Consider the following 23,107-nt stretch of genomic DNA (forward strand, 5'->3'; position numbering starts at 1 on the left):
TCCATATGCTTACACTGCAGCAGGTTCTCCCACTGCTTCAGCAAGGGGACTTCCTGGTAACTCTGGATCTCAAGGATGCATACTTTCACATTCCCCTGCATCCTTCACACAGAAAATATCTAAGGTTCACCATTCAAAACCAGCACTACCAATTCAAGGTTCTGCCTTTTGGGGTTACCACGGCGCCCAGGGTCTTCACGAAGTGCCTGGCGACAGTGGCGGCGCATCTAAGACGTCGGAACATCCACGTCTACCCCTATCTGGACGACTGGCTCATTCAAGCAAAGTCGGACAAGCAGTGCGCCGACCACGTGTCCCAAACCATTCACCTTCTGCACGATCTGGGGTTCTCACTGAATTACCCAAAGTCCCATCTCCAGCCCGCTCACATACGGCAGTATCTGGGTGCGACCATAAACACTCTAACGGCTACAGCACAGCCGAATTCAGTGAGGATCAACAGCATTCAATCGCTGATCCAAAGATTCAGACCTCAACACTCGCTTCCAGCGAGAGTGTTCATGCAGTTGATAGGCATGATGGCCTCCTGCATCTCCATTGTCCCGCACGCGAGACTACATATGCGTCCGCTTCAAGAGTGCTTAGCACGTCAGTGGACTCAGGCTCACGGGCAACTGAAAGACCTAGTGTTGGTGAGCGGTCGGGCATACAACTCTCTGCATTGGTGGAATCCACAAAACCTTTGCAAGGGCCGACCGTTCCAGGAGCCTGTGCCACAGATTGTCCTGACGACGGGCGCTTCTCTCCAGGGCTGGGGAGCGCATGTACTCCATTACACAGTGCAGGGACTATGGACACTACAACAGAAGAAGATGCACATCAATGTGTTAGAACTGATGGCGATCTTCATGGCCTTAAAGGCGTTCAAAGTACATCTGTGCAACAAGGTCGTGTTGATCCGGACGGACAACATGATGGCCATGTACTACATTCAGAAACAGGGAGGAACACACTCTCCGCAGCTGTCTCATCTGGCTCAGAGCATGTGGAAGTGGGCCATTCAGAGGAACATCTTCCTCATGGCGGAACACCTCCCAGGCAAAGACAATCAGATGGCGGACCTGCTCAGCAGGCACAGCCACCAAATGCACGAGTGGGAGATACATCCATCAGTACTCCAGCCGTACTTCCAAAGATGGGGTCATCCAGAGATAGACCGCCACAAGGGAGAACGCAAAATGCCAAAGCTTCGCCGCCAGGTTCCCACACCCACAATCGCAGGGCAATGCGATATGGATGAACTGGTCAGGCAAATTTGCGTACGCTTTTCCCCCAGCGCCCCTGATTCTGCTGGTGGCACGCAAACTCAGGCAACACTCGATGACTCTCATCCTGGTTGCTCCAACGTGGGCTCACCAACCATGGTACACCACGTTTCTGGAACTGTCCGTGGTACCGCATCAAAGGCTTCATCTCACACCCAGCCTTCTGACGCAGAGCCATGGCGACATTCAGCACCCAGATCCGCAACAGCTCAACCTGGCGATCTGGCTCCTGAGGTCCTAGAGTTTGGCTACCTTAATCTTCCTCCCAATTGCATGGACATCATTCGGGAGGCAAGAAAGCCCACTACTAGAGCTTGTTATGCGGCCAAATGGAAGCGGTTTGTCATTTATTGCGCAAACCACAACATTAACCCACTGGATGCTTCCATTCAGAACATCATCTGTTATCTTTTCCATCTGTACCAGTGTAATTTGGCATATACTTCCATCCGCATTCACCTGTCTGCGATGGCCGCATACCTCCAGAATAGACAACACCTTTCACTTTTCAAAGTGCCTGCTATCAAAGCCTTTCTGGAAGGACTCAAAAGGGTCATTCCACCACGGACACCACCAGCTCCAGAATGGAACCTCAATGTGGTTCTTACAAGACTGATGGGTCCTCCCTTTGAGCCACTACATTCTTGCGAACTTCAGTTCTTGACTTGGAAAGTGGCTTTCTTAGTAGCAATTACATCGCTACGGAGGGTTAGTGAGCTGCAGGCCCTCACAATCCAAGAGCCATTCTTTCAGGTTCATGCTAACAGGGTAGTGCTCCGCACTAACCCTAAATTTCTACCCAAGGTTGTGTCTCAGTTCCACATAAACCAAACAATTGAGTTGCCGGTGTTTTTTCAAAATCCTGAGTCACTGGCGGAGAGGATGCTCCACACCCTTGACGTTAAGAGGGCCCTAATGTATTACATTGACAGGACCAAGGATTTTCGAAAGACTAAGCAGCTTTTCATTGCCTTTGCATCACACCACAAAGGTAACGCTATTTCCAAGGCTGGTATTGCTAGGTGGATCGTGAAATGCATTCAGATCTGTTATGCAAAAGCTAAACGCACTCTTACAATTCCACCAAGAGCCCACTCCACCAGAAAGTTGGGGGCCTCTATGGCCTTCCTTGGAAACATTCCCTTAGAGGACATATGTAGAGCAGCCACATGGTCTACCACACATACATTTACTAAACATTACTGTGTAGACGTGCACTCTAAACAGCAGGCAGCTGTAGGTCAGGCTGTTCTCAAGACACTTTTCCAAACTGCTGCAGCTGGCACAGGCGGCCGCCGTTAATGGAGGGACTGCTATGTATTCTATGCACAGATATGAATTCAGCAGCCCACATGCCTCGAACTGCAAATGCTACTTACCAGTATGCATCTGTTCTTGGCATGTAGGGCTGCTGACATCCATTTATTTATTTATTTAAAGTTTTATATAGCGCGAACAGGATCTTTGCAGATATCAGAGCGCTTTACAGAAACAGTAGGTAGGATAAACAAGACTCTTAAATCAATATGAGATTCCGTAGACAGTGAGTTGCAAAAAAGGGTATCAATCATACAAGAGTATACAGAGTAATAACAATCAAGAAACAATAATATGGCAACAGTACAATGTCTAAACGGATAAGATTATAGCACCCCAGAGGGTGAATAAACACAATGTTGAAGGCAGAGCAGTAGTCAGTAGTGGGTGCATTGCAGGTTATTGAGGCACTCAAGTCCTAGTGTACAAAGGTAAGTATTCAGACAGCCGATAATGAGGGAGCCAAATTCTGTCATTGTTCCAGTATCAATAGTGTTCAGGTGTATTTAGCCATAAGGATGGCCTTCACCTCTTTCTTGAAGAGTATAGTGGACGGAATAAGCCTGGTTTCTGGCGGGAGTGCATTCCAGATCCTAGGTGCCATTCCAGAGAAGGAGCGTTTGTATGTTTTTTCCTTCCGGAATCTCCGTGGTTTCAGGAGGAGAGTGTTTGTGCTTCTGTTGGATCTTGAGCCTCCTGATATGGTCAGCTTATGAGAGAGGTAGTTGGGTGCCTTGTGGTGTACGGGTGTACGGCCGAGTGTGTCATACAGGCAATTTTCAACTGAATTCTGGCTTCAATAGGCAGCCAGTTCAGGGCTTTTAAGTCAGGGGATATATGCAAGTGTTTTCTTGAGCCGGTGATGAGTCTTGCGGCCGCGTTCAGGGAGGCTCTTAGGGGAGCCGTTGTTGTCAGGGGGAGCCCGCTGAGAGCCACAATTCCGTAGTCTATGCGAGGAATGACTAAGGCTTGTACCACAGTTTGGAAGTCCTTGGGTGGTAGGAAGGGTTTGAGTTTTCTCAGCGTGTTGATTTGGAAGTTGGCTCCTTTAGTTGCTATGCTAATATGCTGCTGCATGTCGAGATTGCAGTCCAGTGTGATGCCAAGGGATTTCGCTGAGTCCACGATGGTGGGTTGGACATTGAGTGCGGTTAGATGATTAGACCAGGTTTGGGTGATGGCCTTTTTCGCAGGAGGAGAGATCAGAAAGAACTCAGTTTTCAGAGCATTTAGTTTGAGGTGATTGTCGGCCAACCAAGCTTGGGTGTTTCTTAGTGTGGCATTCAACAGTTTGATGTCTTCCGGGGATTGAAACTTGAGGTAGAGCTGAGTGTCATCGGCGTACATATGGAAATGTACCTTAGAGGATTGAAGCAAGGTGGTGAGTGGTTCCATGACGAGGTTGAACAATGTGGGGGATAGGGAGGAACCTTGCGGAACGCCCAGTGTTACTGGCACAGGCGAGGACAGTGCGTTGTTGATCTTGAACCTCTGAGAACGGTTGTGCAGAAAGGACGTGAACCATTTGAGAACCGTCCCGGAAATGCCCATTCTGGTATTTAGGAGCTCCAGTAGATTCTCGTGTTTGACCGTATCAAATGCTGAAGAGAGGTCAAGGAGGATGAGGAGGCAAGACTCATTGTGATCAAGGATTTGGAGGGCATCATCTATTATGTGTTTCATGGCCGTTTCCGTGCTATGCTTTGCTCTGAATCCGGATTGGTGAGAGTTGAGGAGGTCAAACTGCTCAATGTGTTTTGTCAGTTGGAGTTGTACGCATTTTTCTAACAGTTTTGCTAGAGTGGTGATATTGGTGATAGGACGATAGTTGTTTAGGTCGGCCGGGTCAGCTGTGGGTTTCTTGAGTATAGGCGTGACTTGCCCAATCTTGAGGGAATCTGGGATGAGCCCTTGTTGCAGGGAACAGTTGATGATTTTAGTCCAGAGTGGGAGGAACAGGGGGGTGAGGACTTTAACAACATTGGCAGGTAGGGGATCTGTGTGATGATTGGCGGGTTTCAAGGTGACCAGCAGCTTGTGGATTGATTCTTCGGAATAGGTGTCGAAGGACGTCCATGAAGCGTTGTTTTTAGGATGAGTGTTAGTTATACATATGGAGCCGGCGAATCGACTTACATCCTTTATGAGATCGCTTCTTATAGTGTCGTTCTTTTGCTTGATTCATATCGCCCGCCCACCTCCCCGGCGCCTGTAGCAGCTGCAGTGTTTACATATCATTTCATAGCATGGTCATCATTCACAAAATTCACTCCATCTCGGCCACAATGGCTAAAAACAATCTGGGGATGGAGTCGATGCCCATGCGCACTGTAGTCCAGGGGAGGAGCCACCTATCTCGTGATACTTCGAAGACTCTTCCAGGACAACAATGTGCAATCATCCGGACCCAACACTAGGCGGCGATCTATGCACAGATATGAATGTCAGCCGCCCTACATGCCAAGAACAGATGCATACTGGTAAGTAGCATTTGCATTATCTGTCTAAAGTGGCGGTGGGTCCATTGGGGGCGTTGGGGCGTTGCCCCACTAGCCACCATCGTCACATCACGCATTCAATTAGATATGTGATTCAAAAATAAATTATCCTAAGCGCACTCACAGTCTGCATCAACGAGTGCCCGACAGAATCAGACATCGCGGAAGGGTGGGGGTGGGGCTGCTAGCTGAGCAGAAATAGCGCAGCAGGCAGCACTGTGTGTGCGCATTTTGGACTAGTCATTTTTTACGACTGGCCCACACATGCGCACACGCAGTAGTCCCTTCCCTCCTCCTCCTCCTCCTCTCCTGTAGCTCGCAAACAGGCAGGGACCAGGGTCCCCCGGGTCTCATATGGGCAGTTTTAACCCTGCTCTTTATCCAGCAGTGGCGCAGTTAAGCTGCGCCAGGATTGGCTGAGTATACACTGCGCAGAGAGTTCAGTACTGATGCCGCGCGTGGGTGGTGGCTGGGCCAAGTATGGCCAATCATGTGGTTTCGCACGTGACGTCACTGCGCCTGGTGTGCCACAACAATACGACGAGGCAGAGTCACGAGGAGAGTGTGTATATAGACTCTGTAGTAGACCTCGTGACTCCGTGACCTGACCACTGCTTGTCGTGAGCCGTGACTCGTACCTGCTGCAGTCAGTCAGTATAGTGAGTGTCTTCATCTTCTTGTCTGTGACTGTGTACAAGAAGTGCGTGTGGTGTGCGGTGTGCCGATCATGATGATACTAGACTGATGACCTGGCTGGCAGTGGCACTAAGTTGACAACTTGACACAGATTTTATTTTACGCGCGGCGCACTGAAGCCAGTTAGCTAGGCCTCGGAGGAGGCGCCCCTCAGGCTGGCACTTGACAGATTGATTTTATGCGCACTGAGCTAGCACAGTTAGCTGCTAGCTAGGCCTCGAAGGGGGGCACCAGGGCCCCCGGCACCTCCCCCCCACCCCCCTCATTTTCACCCGACAATATCTGCACTGTGCACGCACATATAGCCATCCTGCTGAGATATTGCAGGCCAGGCGCAGCCTTTCACTGAATGTCCGCGCCGACAGCGCGGTTGTCCTGCATGGGCATCTGACCCGGGTCCGGCTCTCCTGGGCCTGCGTTGTGGTCAGAGATCGGATCCTTCTTGCACCTCCAGATATAAAAGATCCGATGTCCGATGTCGGCGTCCCATTCACTACTCCCTCTTACCAGCAGTGGCAAATGCAGCAAATCCATACTTATGCAGAAAACGCGGCAGCTGCAAATTCCTGTAACCTGGTTCTGTTTGAGGGAAAGTAAGTTCATCTTCAAATTTGAATGAGAGGCCCTCGATTGCCAAGTTCATGATGAAGCTATCACTGCCCTAGGTGGTGATGGTTATGCTTCAGAAGCAGAGGACAGGCTCTGTTTCATTATATGTATCTCATCTGGTGTGAGTAGAGCACGTGGCTTAGAGGTTTTACATCTTGCGAGTCTTAAGGTCGAGTATTTCTTATTTGGCACCACTGAGGGATTTGGCGGGAGTTTGGGGTGGTGGACGTTACAAAGGGGGAGGGGGGATCTTTAGACTGCTTTAATGTGCTAAATATGTACCTAATCCCTGGTGGACTTCACGCTCTTGACGTTCTGGCCAACATATTTTTATCCCCCCCCCCACTGTGCCCATCTCAGGAGTATTGATGTCAGCTCATTACTAGTGGGACGCTGGCATCCCCATTTGAAAGGCTCTCTTTGCCTCTCTCAGCAATCGGCCTGTTCAACCCTTGGTTGCCCACAAGCATAAAGGCAAAAAGTAAAGAACATAAGTTTTATTTTTAATTTCAGAAGTTTACAAATACGAGCTACATGTAAAACTTAGGCAGTGGCAACTCTTTCTTTTGTAAAGTTTAACCCATCACCTTTTAATTGGATATTGCTGTATTCAGATACTCAGATGGTAATAATGTGCACAGCTTTGCCCAGACACTTCTAACAGTTGCTGAAATGTCAATAAGAGACTGCTACATCATACACATAACTTGCTGTGCTTAGCCTCATAATTTATCTTATAAATTGATGCTCAGTTGCTGCGTAATTTCAGTGGCCCTGCATATAAAACCATCCATCATTCCTGCCTTTGTCAGATGGCTTTTACATTTTGACAAAGGTATTGAGTCCATTTGAAAAATCTGCTAGCTTTTCTTGTTAAAACTAAGCCTACCTTTAGAATAGCCTTCCATCACCAGGAGCTTTGAGGGTGGAGAAGGACATGGAGCTACCTGAGGCTGAAGCTCCATGTGTTTTTCTTACGACGGTCAGCCTCGTTTGCTACGCTCCCTCGCCAAAGGGCACTCATCCTGAACCGGTACGCCCTACCACTTTCAAATGTCACCAGCCGCCACTGTCTGTCTGTCTAACTATCTATCTATCGCCCTCACTCTATCTATCGCCCTCACTCTATCTAACTATCCATCTATCTATCGCGCTCACTCTATCTATCGATCGCCTTCACTCTATCTATCTATCTATCTATCTATCTATCTATCTATCTATTGCCCTCACTTTGTCTATCTATCTATCTATCGCCCTCTATCGATCTATCTATCTTTCTATCTATCCTCACTCTCTATCGCCCTCACTCTATCTGTCTATCTATCGCCCTCACTCTATCTATTGCCCTCACTCTATCTATCTATCGCCCTCACTCTATCTATCTATCGCCCTCAATCTATCGCCCTCACTCACGGCAAGGAACTATTCAACATCGTCAAAGAGTTTACCAACCCCACCGCCGGCACCAACGACATCACTCCCTCCCAAGACCTCTGCGACTCTCTAGCCTCGTTCTTCCATAGCAAAATCGCGGACATACATAACAGCTTTGGAGACCAGTCCACCCCACCCACCTCCAAACTAAAACCCCCCTCCAACAACCTTTGCGCCTGGAACCCAATCACCACTGAAGACACCATCCGCCTGATGAACACCATCCACTCAGGAGCGCCAACCGACCCTTGCCCCCACCACATTTTCAACAAAGCAGACTCCATTATCGCACCCCATCTCCGAGACGTCATCAACTGCTCCCTCAACTCCGCTACCTTCCCGGAAAGCTGGAAACATGCCGAACTCAGCGCCCTCCTGAAGAAACCCACAGCAGACCCTACTGAACTTAAGAACTACCGTCCCATTCCCTGCAAAAGTCATCGAAAAAGCTGTCAACAATCAGCTCGCCACCTTCCTCGAATCCAACAAAGCCCTCGACCCTTCACAGTCCGGCTTCAGAGCCAAACACAGCGCCGAGACCGCCCTCATCGCAGCAACTGACGACATTCGAACTCTACTGGACAACGGAGAAACAGCTGCCCTCATCCTACTTGACCTCTCCGCAGCCTTCCACACAGTCTGTCATAACACCCTTATACAACGCCTCAGCAACGTCGGAATTCAAGGAAAAGCACTGGACTGGATCATCTCGTTCCTCACCCGAAGAACGCAGAGAGTCCGCCTCCCCCCTTTTAGATCAGAGGCCACAGAAGTCATCTACGGCGTACCACAAGGATCATCACTGAGTCCCACCCTCTTCAACTTATACATGAGTCCCCTCGCATCCATCGCGCGCCAACACAACCTCAACATCATCTCCTACGCAGACGACACCCAGTTGATCCTCTCCCTCACCAAAGACCCAAACACCGCCAAAACCAACCTAGACGAAGGGATGAAAGAAGTAGCCGAATGGATGAAGAACAGCCGTTTACAACTGAACTCGGACAAAACGGAAGTCCTCATCCTAGGATCATCCCCCTCCGCCTGGGACGACCCATGGTGGCCACCGGCCCTGGGAACCGCACCCATACCGACGGACCACGCACGTAACCTGGGCTTCATCCTGGATTCCTCCCTCTCGATGACCAGACAAGTCGACGCCGTCTCATCATCTTGCTTCAACATCTTACGTATGCTCAAAAAAATCTTCCGTTGGATCCCCATCGAAACAAGAAAGACGGTCACCCATGCACTGGTCACAAGGCGACTGGACTACGGAAACACCCTTTACGCCGGAACCACAGCCAAACTACAGAAAAAACTCCAACGCATCCAAAACGCCTCGGCCAGACTCATCCTAGACATACCCCGCCAAGCTCACATTTCCGGTCACCTGAAAGACCTCCACTGGCTCCCCGTCAACAAGAGAATAACGTTCCGCCTCCTCACCCACGCACACAAAGCCCTTTACGACCTAGGACCTGAATTCCTCAACACGCGCCTGTCCTTTTACACCCCCACCCGCCAACTACGATCGTCCAATCAAGCCCTCGCTGCAATTCCACGCATCCAAAGATCCACCATGGGGGGAAGATCCTTCTCCTACTTAGCGGCCAAGACCTGGAACTCTCTCCCCACCCACCTCCGCCTTACACAGAACCACCTCTCCTTCAGAAAACAACTAAAAACTTGGATATTCAATAAGCACCCCCTCCCTCAAGCGCCTTGAGACAATCTGGGTGAGTAGTGCGCTATACAAATTTTCAAACTTAAACTCTATCTATCGCCCTCTATCTCTCTTATCTATCGCCCTCACTCTATCTATCGCCCTCACTCTATCTATCGCCCTCACTCTATCTATCTATATATCTGTCTATCTATCGCCCTCCCTCTATCGCCCTCACTCTATCTATCGCCCTCACTCTATCTGTCTATCTATCTATTGCCCTCACTCTGTCTATCTATCGCCCTCACTCTATCTATCTATCGCCCTCACTCTATCTGTCTATCTATCGCCCTCCCTCTATCTATCTATCGCCCTCCCTCTGTCTATCTATCGCCCTCCCTCTGTCTATCTATCGCCCTCCCTCTGTCTATCTATCGCCCTCCCTCTGTCTATCTATCGCCCTCCCTCTGTCTGTCTATCACATCACCACAGCATCATTCAGCACCACCACAGCATCACTCAGGGGCACCACAACATCACTATGCGCTACCACAGCATCACTGAACGCCACAGCATCACTCGTCCCCACCACAACATCACTCAGCGCCACCACATCATCAATCTGTGCAACCATTCAACAACAACTGGTTCAAATATGTTCCTTCAATGTCAAGCTTCATTACAAATGTCACAAAAAGATGTTAATATTTCACTTCTGTTCTTGGATTTTCGTCACATTAAAATACACTGAACATAATCTTTGCAAAATGTATTTACAAAAGTTTAAGCTATTGCCATTATAAATTCCAATTACTTTTATTTAAGTACTAGCAGCCCGTCCCGACGTTGTCCGGGTATGAATTGCTGCCGGCCAGAAGTATATTGTTTTGTAGGATTTTGTTTTGATAGCATTTCTTATCTGTGACAGGCCTGTGAAACGCTCAGATTCACAGTGCACTGCTGATGCACTTAAGAGTACGCGTTCAGTAGTGTGTGAACTCGAGTTTCCCTACTTTATTTTTCCTTGCAATATTATATAGCGCGAACTCGACAACATGGCATGAGCACAATTTACATTACAGAAGAACAGATTCATTTGTGGTAGGCACAGGAAGACAAAGCGATTTCCCTGGAATCACAGGATGTTGAGCTGATGCCGAGATTCGAATGTAGCTCCCCAGCTCTAAAGTTCGCAATTCTAGAACTTGTGGCAGGAGGTGTGTCTAAAAGTGTATGTCGGTGCTGGCCATCAATGAGAAAGACCTGTGCATTTTACAAATGGGTGGTGAAAAAATATGAGTATGTTGCTGGAGATGTGGGCTGCCGTGCCACCAATGTACTTACCGGGGGAGGGTAAACGCCCATTATTCCGCAACTTTCTTTCCGCATACCATCACTCCGCATACTTTCATTACGAAAGTACCATGACTCCGCAATGCCATTACAACGCATTGCATTACATTTTATATGCTTTTACCATTCATACATTTACAACGAAATTCGTTGTAAATGCATGAATGGTAAAAGCATGTTTTTTTTAATGTTTGGATAAGGTAAGTATGGGTATAGGGGTATATGTTTTGGGGTACAGAGGTATATGTTTTGGTGTATTTTAAGGGTTCAGATATAGTTTTGGGTTATGGGGTACAGGGGTAGTTTTAGCGTTTAGGGATAGGTTTGGGTTTTGGGGTACAGGGGTAGTTTTAGGCTTTAGGGATAGGTTTGGGTTTTTGGGGTACAGGGGTATTTTAAGGTTTCAGGGCTAGGTTTGGGTGTTGTGGTACAGGGGTAGTTTTAGGGTTCAGGGCTAGGTTTAGGTTTTGGGGTACAGGGGTATTTTAGGGTTCAGGGGTAGGTTTGGGTTTTGGGGTACAGGGTATATTTATAGGGTTTGATGGGTTAGTGTTTAAGGGTGTTGGGGTATTTTAAGGAGTACGGGTGGGTTATGATTATGGGGTGCAGGGGTATTTAAAGGGAGCAGAGTGGGATTAGCACACGATACGAGACATGGCATGAAGGGCGGAACGTACCACACGCCCCCAGCGTTTGTCACGCCCCCAGCACACGCCCACAGCACAACGCAGACACGCCCACGGTTCTTTTACCTTTTAAATGTATATGGTGGGCGTCTGCATAGCCTATGTCCTTCTGCTGCAACTGCCCTTTCTAACGCTGTATTGGGTGTTGTGATTGGTGCTGTGGTTCCTGAGATTACCCGCCTCAAAGGTTTGGGTTCTCTCTTTATTATATTAGTATGGATTATGTAAATGACAAAGCTATTAATTTCGCTATTTTCAAAACTAACACAAAAATAAAAAAATTGTCATTTACAATACCAATAGCTCAGACCTATTGCATTGCAAATGCTTGTTGTGAAATCTGTGGGAATCTGTGGTTACTGGACAGTATCAGTGCTGGGCACTGTCACTGATTGTGTCCCAGTGCTGTGAACACTGTTCAACCAAACACTTGTGTGCCTTCTAGACTAAACTTCGGCTGCTCATTTGTTCCCCCCTTGGAGACTGAAAGTGAATATCTTCGTTATTAAAACAGAGTGCAGCAGTATTTGTTTTCCTTTCAATCTACTGTTACAAAAGCCCCAAAGAAGAGTGTTGGACAGTAATTTGTGTCTACAGAGCAGGAGTGTCATTGGGGGGAGGGCAGGTTGCGTCACAGTTGCCACCTATTTGCTCCCTCTACTGATTGCTATTTGGTAGACTGTAAATTCAGGTCATCCGACTTTCATTAGTCCAGGGCCCCTCCTGCTCTTTACATTCAGGATTCAATGCCAATGTGTTAGACAACTGGGCGAAGTGCCCGAATGCAACCGTTTTCATGCCCATTTAATGGTGTACTAACAGCTTTGAGTTGGAGATTGTGGGTTTAGCAACTTGGGCACACTGGCCTAAAAGAATGAGCCAAGGCCAGACAGTAATGTAAACAAGACTCTAAACGTGGTCATCTTATCTGGATTACTTGTGCCAAACGAAGTGTAAAGAGGAATTAAAGCAGTGATCTGCTGACACTCTTTACCACCAGAGAGGCTTCCAGGTTCACTATAAATCAAATGTGTGCTTTGATGTCCTATGCACACTATTATGTAAAGTAAATGATAAAGTGACACATGAAATTTATTATAGATCACACCCCGGTTAATTAATTACATTATGTGTACTCTGCTTATAGATGGAATTGCAGAACAGTCACCATTCATTATGTCGTCCACTTCTGCATATTCTCTGCAGAGATGTCGTAAGAGTTTTCTTATTATTCTGTGTTTCTTGCAGGTGATATCGTTGCTACGTCTGTGATTTCTCCGAGCTTTACCGAGGACAACAAAACACTTTTCAAGCAAGAGTCCGAGGATGAACAAGGAAACACAGGTGAGTCAAATGAGATCCTAGCATGAAACCAATAGTTAAAAAGTATTCTCAAGCTTCCTGTATTTCAAAAACTGTATTAGAGTGTCTTTCAGAAAAGACATTTAGCACAGCTCTTTATTCAACAAACCTAAAAGAGGAGAGAGGACTGTTTGTAGATAAATTGAACTCTAAGATGAAAGGAAGCATTTATAATCGTAAAAGCAATAACTGCATCCTTGTGAAAAGGATACGCGAGTAACCTTTAAACCTGCGCTAGGATAGTTTACTTCCATGTCTATGGTTCTTGCTTTCTTCTCACCCCATCATGAATTCACTTTACCTAGTGTTGGGGGGATGGGCGGAAACAAAATCTAGGAGGCCAATTGAGGTGCTCAATTTTGACTGATTATTAATTTTATGGCAGAGTGAAAGTGTATTTCTCTGCATGCTCTTTTCTTTTTCTTCTCCGGTTTCTCTCGGTTTCTTCATGGTTCCTATGGCGTTTATGAATTGTTCTGATTCCTTTTGTGTCTTGTCGAAAAGTTGGCCCTGTTGTTCATGCGTTGATTTTTCTCATCTCTCTTTCTTTTCTTTTCCAGGTTCTCTTGCAGAGGATGGACATACCCCGGGAGGCTCGGAAGAAAGGAAAGAAGACGGTGAGTAACCAGAGGTAATTTTGACCCCCTTTTAGGATAGGCCTCCACCACATCGAATACATGCCTGAAAAATAAACCTCTTTATTGGGAATGGAGGGAAAAGGGGTTATGGAAGTGGCAAAGTGAAAGAAAGAAAAAATAAATGAACATTGTGCACATTGAGGGCTCTCTTTTGAATGCTCCTCTCTCTTTTGGTCTTTCTCTCATAAATGATCGCTGTCTTCTATGTAGGATTTGAATTGGTAATGGTTTTCCCCCCAATAAAACAATATAAAGGTAGAACTAATGCTAAACCCAGGTATACGATTGTAAAGGATCTCCTTCACCTCCCTCCCCCTTTCTGGTGTCATTCTAGGGCCATAAACAAAAGCAAACAAAAGAATGAACAAATAACGAAAGGTACCAACAACTCTCCTTTCGAGTTGTCTGCTGCGTGTTTATTTTAGCCGGTGTCTTGTTGGGCGTTCGAAGTAGAGTAATGTCAAACAGTTACCCACTCAGGGGCGGATTGGCAAGGCGGGCATTCGGGCATGGGCCGAAGGGCCGGTGCCTCAGTGCCCTCTGTGGGCCGTTTTTTTCTCCCCTGTCCCAGTCCACAGAGAGTGGACTAGGAAAGGGGAGAAAAAAAAAACCGGCCCACAGAGGGCACGGAGACAGACTGAGAAAATGAAAGCAGCCTCGCTGTGCGGCCAGACAGCGATTGTCAGCTGTGGCCTCTCCTTCACCCCTACCCTGCCAAGCAATCAAGCCGAGGCTGGGCTGGGGAGGGGTGATTGTTTGCAATAATCGGCCTCCCTGGGGGCCAGGTGTTTCTCAGGCCTTTGAGCCATTTGCACCTCGGCCCCCTGGCGCCCATGCAGCCCAGAAACGGTGTTAGTCTTAGCACCTCGCCCACAGCCCTTCACATTTAGGGCATAGTGGGCGAGGAAGAATGGGTCTTGCTGTGGGGGCCTGGTAATGTTTGTTTTATTTATTTATGCGATTTTATACAGCGCGGACTTTACCCGAAGGTGTCAGAGCGCTTCACACTAGGAACAGCAATAATACATGAGGAGAAAATTATAAGTGGACAAATTACAAAAGCAAACGGTAAGTTACATGAATCAAAAGTGACAATAGTGAGCAACCAAAATACAAGAGGAGCAAACGATACATTACAGGAGGAAAAAGTGATATGTGTGCAGGTTACAAAAGCGTACAAAATACAAGTAGAGGTATAATACTGCAATAAATGGCAGACACTCCAGCACAAGAACAAACGTTACGTAGGCAATGGTGGCACTTGTGCAAGTATCTAAAGCAAACAAAAGTGAGAGGTAGCATACAGTGTGTTACAAGAGAAAAGTGACGTGTGCAAGTTACAAAAGGGTACCATACACAGGTACAAGGGTAATACTACAGTAAATGGTAAATACTCAAACTGCCAGAACACACTGGGAAGGCACTTCCCATGCACCAGCTTCACCTCAGCCTCCCCCTGGCTACCTGGCTACCTTGGATGACCCACAAAGCTGTGTTTTGTGTTCCCCTGCCAGGACATTTTCCCAAGGCCTGGAGGGTTGATTAATTTACTAATTGCAGGGGCTTTACCTCTGTTCATGTGCTCCTGAGCTGAAGGTCTGGGGAGGGCTAAGTAGGTTAGTAACAGCAGGGGCTTTGCTGCTTTTCAGGTGCTCCTGTGCTGGAGGACTGTAATGATTTTGTGACAAAAAGGGGCCTTGCTATTTTTTTTAGTTGCTCAGCATGTAGGCCATTGTCACCTTGGCCCTGTGTCCTGTGCAAGAACAGTATCCTACCACTTTCATTCCTTGTCTGTGCAAATGGTTTTAAATGAAAGAGCACGCCCCTTGAATGTGGGCCACGCCCCTTAAATATGGGCCACGCCTCTTGAATGTGGGCCACTTTTTTCGTCAGTGCCCGGGCCGAATTGTGATCCCAATCCGACCCTGCCCACCCTCCTCCCTCAACCGGTAACTCACCACGTTAGCCGCAACTCTCCTGAGTTGCGGCAGCACTGTACTGGCTCTCCTGAGGGGTCCACAACTCCTCCGACCAGCGCTCCGTCGTGTCGTCTTCGGTGTCTTTTCCCTCCTCGACGTACTGTAGGACTTCTGTTTCTTCCACGGCTCCCGGAGTCTTGTTCTCGTCTTGGCATTGCTCCTTAGTGTTCTGCCGGACTTCATCCTTCCGCTGCAACCCCCGCCTTCTTCCTGGTGATGACGCCACTCTTCCCCAGGGCCTCCCTCTTCTAGGCGGTCCGGGGCGTCTGATTGGTTCTCCAGAGGAGCAGACTGGAAGTCAACCTGTACAGGGCAGGTCAAAGGATTAAGCCTTTGGATGCTTTCCCTGTTCCTCCCACGCCAGCACTCTGCTGCAACGCCGGGGAGATCGGCACCAGGTAAGTCTTCCCACTCGGGCTGTATTTCTTTCCTTCACCTAGTTACTATTTTGGGATTCTTTTGTTTGTTTTATTTTCCCTTATCTCAGAATTCTATTTTTTGTCAGTTATTCTTGGAAGCCTGTTTGAGAAACATGTCTGCCTGTGTTGCTCATATACCTGATTGACTTTAGCTTCATGCCTCAATACCTATTACTCTTCATGTTATATTTCACAGTTTGTCCCTTGTAGCCACCAACCAGAGATGGAGGGAAATGTGGCTTTGCATTTCCTGGTCTTTATTTACTTATTTAGTAGATATGCAAAGGAAACTGGAATTTTTGTGCAGTTGATGACTCCCCTTTTTTCCCCATTAGAACTTCTTGGTGCTGGTTTTCTACCCTGATAGTGCACTGAAGACTGCTAACCAGGCTCCATTGCCAGTGCTCTTTCCCTAAAACAAGGTAAAATGATCTAATTGGCACAAACGTTGGCACCTCTGTAACTCTCTAGAAAGTGGTGCCACTGGTACCTAGGGCATGGATACCAAAGAGGGTCCCTAAGGACTGCAGCATGAAATATGCTACTCCAAGGGACCCCCTCCCCCATACAAATTGAATGCAGTCCGGATTTGCAGACTGTGTGTCATGGTTCAATCCATGAGTGAAAACACAACATGGCACACTCCCTGCGTACCATGCCAAAGTCACTGCAGGTAATATATGTAAGTAACCCTTACCCCTAAGGCAGGCTGCATTTATATTACATGTGAAGGCATATCTGCATGAGTAGATAGGCTCCTATGGTGTCTAGTTGAATTATTAGATGGTACAAGTTAACAGGGAAGCCATCTTAAGTACATGTACTGAACACTGGTCATTGCGTGATCCCCAGCTACATGATGGCTCCATTGACACCTATGGTGTTTGTTATCTAACACCTTGTCTTAATAAATGTGTACTGATGCCAGTTCAATGTTTATTATGACATGCACCTAGAGGGCACCTTAGAGGGGCTCCCTGAAAAACCTTCTACTATCTAGTGTGCTGGCTATCTGATAGAGACATCTAGCCGCAGATTCCTTAACTTTGAATTCTTCCCAGGTGCCAGATTTGACCCGCAATTTTTTTCAACAGTACCGCTGCTCGCCAGGGGACAGCATCGTACGGCTCCGCGATGATGTCGTCTCCGGACATGACGTCAGTGGAACCATATAAGACCCCTCCGGCACGTAAACTTCAGTTTCTTCTTTTCCGTGCTGTAACGAGGATCCGGAGAAGCGGTTCCTCTGGTCAGTTTGTTGACCTGCTTCAACACTTTGTTGTGAGTGGAACAGTGTGCTCTCCGTCTATCTGTTCACTTTTCAAACCTTGTGGGTCTTGTAGCCAACAGATGTCTTTGACGTACCCGCATACAATGTGTATGTGGTTTTTGGGGCGAGCAACAGAACGCCGAAGATTGCGGCTCCTCCCAAAAACTGAAGTCGAAGGCACTTAGAGCGCCGTTTGAATTTGATGGCGGTGTGGGTGTCACAGTCCTCAGAGGCTTTTCTGGCCTCGGTCTTCGTCGTCTCAGAAAGAGTATTTGCGTGGTCAATCTAGGAGCCGGAGCCAGTCTAGGGGACATCGTTCTCCATGAAACCTAAAGGAGAGGGGCTGATGAAGTTGCAGCATTCTAATAAATAATAATAAATCCACATTTGTAGAGCGCACAATCACCCGCAAGGGTCTCTAGGCGCTGGGGGCCGTCGGGAAGATTAAGCAAGCTATTGCCCAGAGTCACATGGTGCTGGGCTAATCTGCCGCCGGTGCCGGGGATCGAGCCATGATCCCCAGATTCCGGAGTCATCGCTCTAGCCGCGGCGCCACACCTCTCCCACACTTCTCTGACATCACTGCGTGGAGGCTCCGTCTCCCATGGCGCCTCTCACTTAACTGCTGAGGAGACAGTACACGACTCTGCTCCGCATCCGCCTCATGTTTCCGGGAGCCAGGGCGTTGATGGCCCAGATGAGAAAATATTATGATTCTTTGCCCTTCATATTTGGGACCCCATCTCCCACTGGGGAGCCTTTAGGCCTCAAGGAGGTGAGTGGAGCACTGTCGGAGGGTTTGTCCTCGGTGACGGTTGGGCCATCAGGGTCGTCGAGTCGGTGCTGGATGACGTCAGCTGGCTCCGCATTGATGCAGGTTCACAGTCTTTTTTAATCTTTCCTCTATCCATTTAAGGCAGATGTCCCAACGCGCAGCGACCACGCGCTGCGGCTGCGCCGAAGGTGCGCCAAAGGTAAGCCCGTCTACGCCCGTCCGCGCCTGGACCGCGCCCAGCGCCAGACCCCCTGGTCCTCGCCACACCATACCCACTAGAATCACATATGATACCACAACTCTCCGCTCCCTCAACCCCGGACGCACACTAGAGTGCTGCGTAGCTACCCCAGGACGTACCCACGGCCCATTCGCCTGCCTCTCCTGCAAGTTCAACTGCTCCAGGACTCTCACCAACCCCACCCCCCCACACATACCTCCGACTCCAACCGCCTAAAGTGCATCCTGCTCAATACCCGCTCGGTCCACAGACACGCAACAGAACTCTGGGACCTAATCGACACAACGTCACCCGACATCGCCTTCCTCACAGAAACATGGATGAACACATCATCAGCAACCGACATCGCCATAGCCATACCGGACGCGTACAAGATTATCCGAAAAGACCGCATCAATCAAACAGGAGGAGGCATCACCATCATCCACAGAAACACCATCAAAATCACAACCAGCTCCGACGACAATCTTGCAACCGCCGAACATCTCCACTTTCAGATCCACACCGACCCCAGGACCACACTTAGAGGCACCCTCATCTACAGGCCTCCAGGCACACGCACTCTATTCAGCGATGACATCACTGACTTCGTCAGCCCACACGCCCTCGCCTCCGAAAACTATATTCTACTAGGAGACCTCAATTACCACCTTGAAAACAAACACGACCGCAACACCACCACCCTTCTGAACAACCTGGCCAATCTCGGACTCAAACAACTTGTTGACCCCCCCACCCATATAGCCGGACATACGCTCGACCCAATCTTCACCTCCAGCAAACACATCTCCTTCGATCGCACCACAGCTCTCCATTGGACGGACCACAACTGCGTTCACTTCAGCTACAAAAGCTCCCTGACCCACAACCGTCCACAACCTATTCCTCGGAGAAACTGGAACAAAATCACCACCGACCAACTCCTCACTTCACTCAACCAAAACCCTCCCACCATCTCAATGGACCCAGACCAAGCGGCCACCAACCTCAAGCAATGGATTACCCACAGTGCTGACGAATTAGCACCCCTGAAAATGCACCAGATGAAATCAGCCAGCAAAAAGGCCCCCTGGTTCAATGATGAACTTAAAAAATCCAAGAAACTATGCCGCACCCTGGAGAAGATATGGAGAAAAAACCCAACTTCAGACAACATGGCCTCCCTCAAGACAGCCACCCGCAAACACCACCAACTGATTCGATCCGCCAAGAAATCAGCATTCAAGGATCGTCTCGACAACAACACTCATAACAGCAAGGAACTCTTCAACATCGTCAAAGAATTCACCAACCCCACCGCAGCATCTAACGACATCACCCCCTCCCAAGACCTCTGCGACGCGTTATCCTCCTTTTTCTACAACAAGATCGCAGACATCCACAACAGCTTCGAGAATTCTCCCAGCGATCAACCCTCTCCACCCCCTTCAGATCCTACTCCACCAACTAACAAACTCAACGCCTGGAACCCAATCACCACTGAAGACACCATTCGCCTCATGAACTCAATCCACTCTGGCTCGCCTTCTGACCCCTGCCCCCACCACATCTTCAACAAAGCTGACTCCATCATTGCACCCCATCTCCGCGATGTCATCAATTGCTCTTTCAACTCCGCCACCTTCCCAGAAAGCTGGAAACACGCCAAACTCAGGGCCCTTCTGAAGAAACCCACAGCTGACCCTTCTGAACTTAAAAACTACCGGCCCATATCCCTCCTCCCATTCCCGGCCAAAGTCATAGAGAAAGCCGTCAACAGCCAGCTCGCCGCCTTCCTTGAATCCAACAACTCCCTTGATCCATCTCAATCCGGGTTTCGAGCCAAACACATCACCGAAACCGCCCTCATTGCAGCGACTGACGACATCCGATCACTCCTGGACAACGGAGAAACAGTGGCCCTCATCCTACTCGACCTTTCCGCCGCCTTCGACACAGTCTGCCACAGCACCCTTATACAACGCCTCAGCAACATCGGCATACAAGGAAAAGCCTTGGACTGGATCATCTCCTTTCTCGCTGGGAGAACTCAAAGAGTCCGACACCCCATTTAACTCAGAGGCCACTGAAGTCATCTGTGGCGTACCTCAAGGATCCTCACTCAGCCCCACCCTCTTCAACGTCTACATGAGTCCTCTCGCCTCCATCGCGCGTCATCACAACCTTAACATCATCTCTTACGCCGATGACACCCAGCTAATCCTTTCCCTCACCAAAGACCCCAACACCGCCAAAACCAATCTTCACGAAGGCATGAAAGAAGTAGCCGAATGGATGAAACAGAGCCGCCTAAAACTCAACTCAGACAAAACGGAGGTGCCCATCCTAGGATCCTCCCCCTCAGCTTGGGACGACTCTTGGTGGCCTTCCGCTCTGGGCACAGCACCCACAGACCACGCACATAACCTTGGCTTCATCCTAGACTCCTCTCTCTCGATGTCCAGACAAGTCAACGCTGTCTCATCCTCCTGCTTTAACGTACTTCGCATTCTCAAAAAGATCTTCCGCTGGATCCCCCTCGAAATAAGAAAGACTGTCACCCACGCTCTGGTCACAAGTCGACTGGATTATGGTAACACACTTTACGCCGGAATCACAACAAAATTACAGAAAAAACTCCAGCGCATCTAAAACGCGTCAGCTAGACTCATACTAGACATCCCGCGCCAAGATCACATCACCGGACATCTAAAAGACCTCCACTGGCTTCCCGTCAGCAAAAGAATTACATTCCGCCTTCTCACCCACGCACACAAGGACCTCTACAATCTAGGACCTGAATGCCTCAACACTCGACTGTCCTTCTACAAACCCACCCGTCAACTAAGATCGTCCAATCAAGCCCTCGCCGCAGTCCCGCGCATTCCGGAAATCCACCATGGGCGGCAGATCCTTCTCCTTCCTAGCTGCCAAGACCTGGAACTCACTCCCCACCCACCTCCGCCTTACTCAGAACCACATCTCCTTCAGAAAAGAGCTCAAAACCTGGCTATTCGACAAATAATGTACCCCTCCCCCTAGCACCTTGAGACCCTCGGTGAGTAGTGCGCTATACAAATGCCCGAACTTGAACTTGAACTATGACGCTGGTCTTTGACCAACCAACTATGACATTGACGTAGGCGGTGCCGGTCGAATGCGTCTCTCCTCCCCCCCCAGTTGAGGGTGTGATGGGGCAGTTTCGTCATCGTATGGCTTCAGATGTGGAATCGACTATGCAACCTTAGAGGAATTTACAGTTTGTGTTCCCTTTTCAGGAAGAGAATTTAGAGATCCACCTCTGTCGATTGGGGCAGGGCTTCTTCAGCCCATTTACAACACCAATGTGTTTCAGGTGGAGGAGAGCTGGTTGACAGCTCTTGGTGAGGCCAGTGGACTGGATTCTTCACCAGCTTCGGGGTTGCTTTCTCCCCTAGTCTTGCCACAGAGTCAAGTTCCTACTTCGCGGGGGAAAGGGGGCTCTGCATGCCTGGCTGTAAGATTGCTGCTTCCTAAGCGAGCTTCTTCGGCCGCGAAATCTACCCTGAAACATCCTGCGCCATACAAGAATCGCCACTGGCTATATCACCCGTCCTGGAGCGCCTGAGTGGATCCGGCACGACTGGAGGGCAAAAATCTATGCTGGAGCACCGGAGACTGTACGACATCGGAGGCCGTAACCAGGCAGGTTGGGAAGAGCCTGCATCAGCAGGTGCAGAGAAGGAGGTGATGGTTGCTGGTGCGTGGCGTACTCCCCCAGATCATTGCTTGCGGTAGTGTGATCCTGTGCCCCGGTGGACGGAACCCCCACAGAACCCATGGAGCCCTGCGTTTGAGTTCGACATGCAGGACCACAAAAGAGTGGATCCGCTGCCCTGAGTCAGTGAGTGCAGGCGCGACTCGCTGTGGAGCTCGGTGCTGTGCTGAGACTGTGGTTTTGACTGGCACTGTCTCCACTTTGGGGGCCAGTGCAACTGGGGTGGTGGTGACGCCCCTCCCCCTTCTGACTTGCCTCCCACTCGGGCTCGGATCTCCTTCGTCACTGAAGAGCCTGTGCATTGTTTATAACTGCAGGGAGGGCTTGGAGGCCTGATCGCGCCCAGCGATGCCTTCCGCTCTGCCCAGTGCCCGCCTTGCTCTGCACTAACAACCGGGTGGGTTGCGTTGCACCTACCAGAACCATCGCTGAGTGCCTGGAATGAAACCACTGTCATCCTCCCAATAACAATTGAAGAGGCTCCGGGCCCACCTTACGATTGGGTAGCTGCAGTAGGCCTGCAACTGAAAACCTGCTGATTACATTACATATCATCATTTGAGACTATACAACCTGAAATAGGTGTGGGAACATTGTGGACAGATCCTATCTGGGTTCTGGCACGGCCAGTCATAAAGTCATAATAAGCACTTTGAGCCTCCCATCGGGTCTTTAGTGGAGGCACTGCTGACTGGTCTGTCGTGTCTCTGAGGGCCACTGGGAGCGGGTATCTTCACTTCTCTCACACCCCCTCCCAGTACCATACAAATAGAGTCATGGGAAAAGCAGTCAAGGCTACACTTTAGCTGCTCAAGTACCAGGGGCAGTGAAGTGAGGATCAGACGACGATGGCGCAGAGTCCCAGGAGTCCAGGAGAGAATGGAATCTGTGCAAGATCCTCTCCGCAATGCAGGTCACTCTGACGGCCATTGATGGGGAAACTGGACACTCTTGCATATCGTGTGGATAGACTGTTGGACAGAATAGACAAACACGCAGATCGTCTAGACACAGTGGAGCGCCGGGTGTCCAATACATCACAGCAGCGGAGACCCCGGAGAGAGTGCTGGAATCACTCCACACCACGGCTGAGGACCTGGACTCACGCTCCAGGCGCAAAAAACGCAGAATTACTGGAA

General features: G+C 49.1%; 1 protein-coding gene across 4 annotated transcripts in view; it reads left to right on the top strand.

Moving 5' to 3' along the window:
• LOC147700305 (uncharacterized) overlaps window positions 1-23,107 on the top strand; it is a 238,325-nt gene that overhangs the window by 126,908 nt on the left and 88,310 nt on the right. For all 4 annotated transcript variants that reach the window (XM_086935674.1, XM_086935677.1, XM_086935676.1 and 1 more), the window contains 2 exons: window positions 12,797-12,892; window positions 13,471-13,527. In XM_086935674.1, coding sequence (XP_086791800.1) covers window positions 12,797-12,892; window positions 13,471-13,527 — 153 coding nt within the window. The remainder of the gene's footprint in view (window positions 1-12,796; window positions 12,893-13,470; window positions 13,528-23,107) is intronic.

Source organism: Lissotriton vulgaris, chromosome 8 (assembly GCF_964263255.1).
Source record: "Lissotriton vulgaris chromosome 8, aLisVul1.2, whole genome shotgun sequence".
Lineage (NCBI taxonomy): Eukaryota > Metazoa > Chordata > Amphibia > Caudata > Salamandridae > Lissotriton > Lissotriton vulgaris.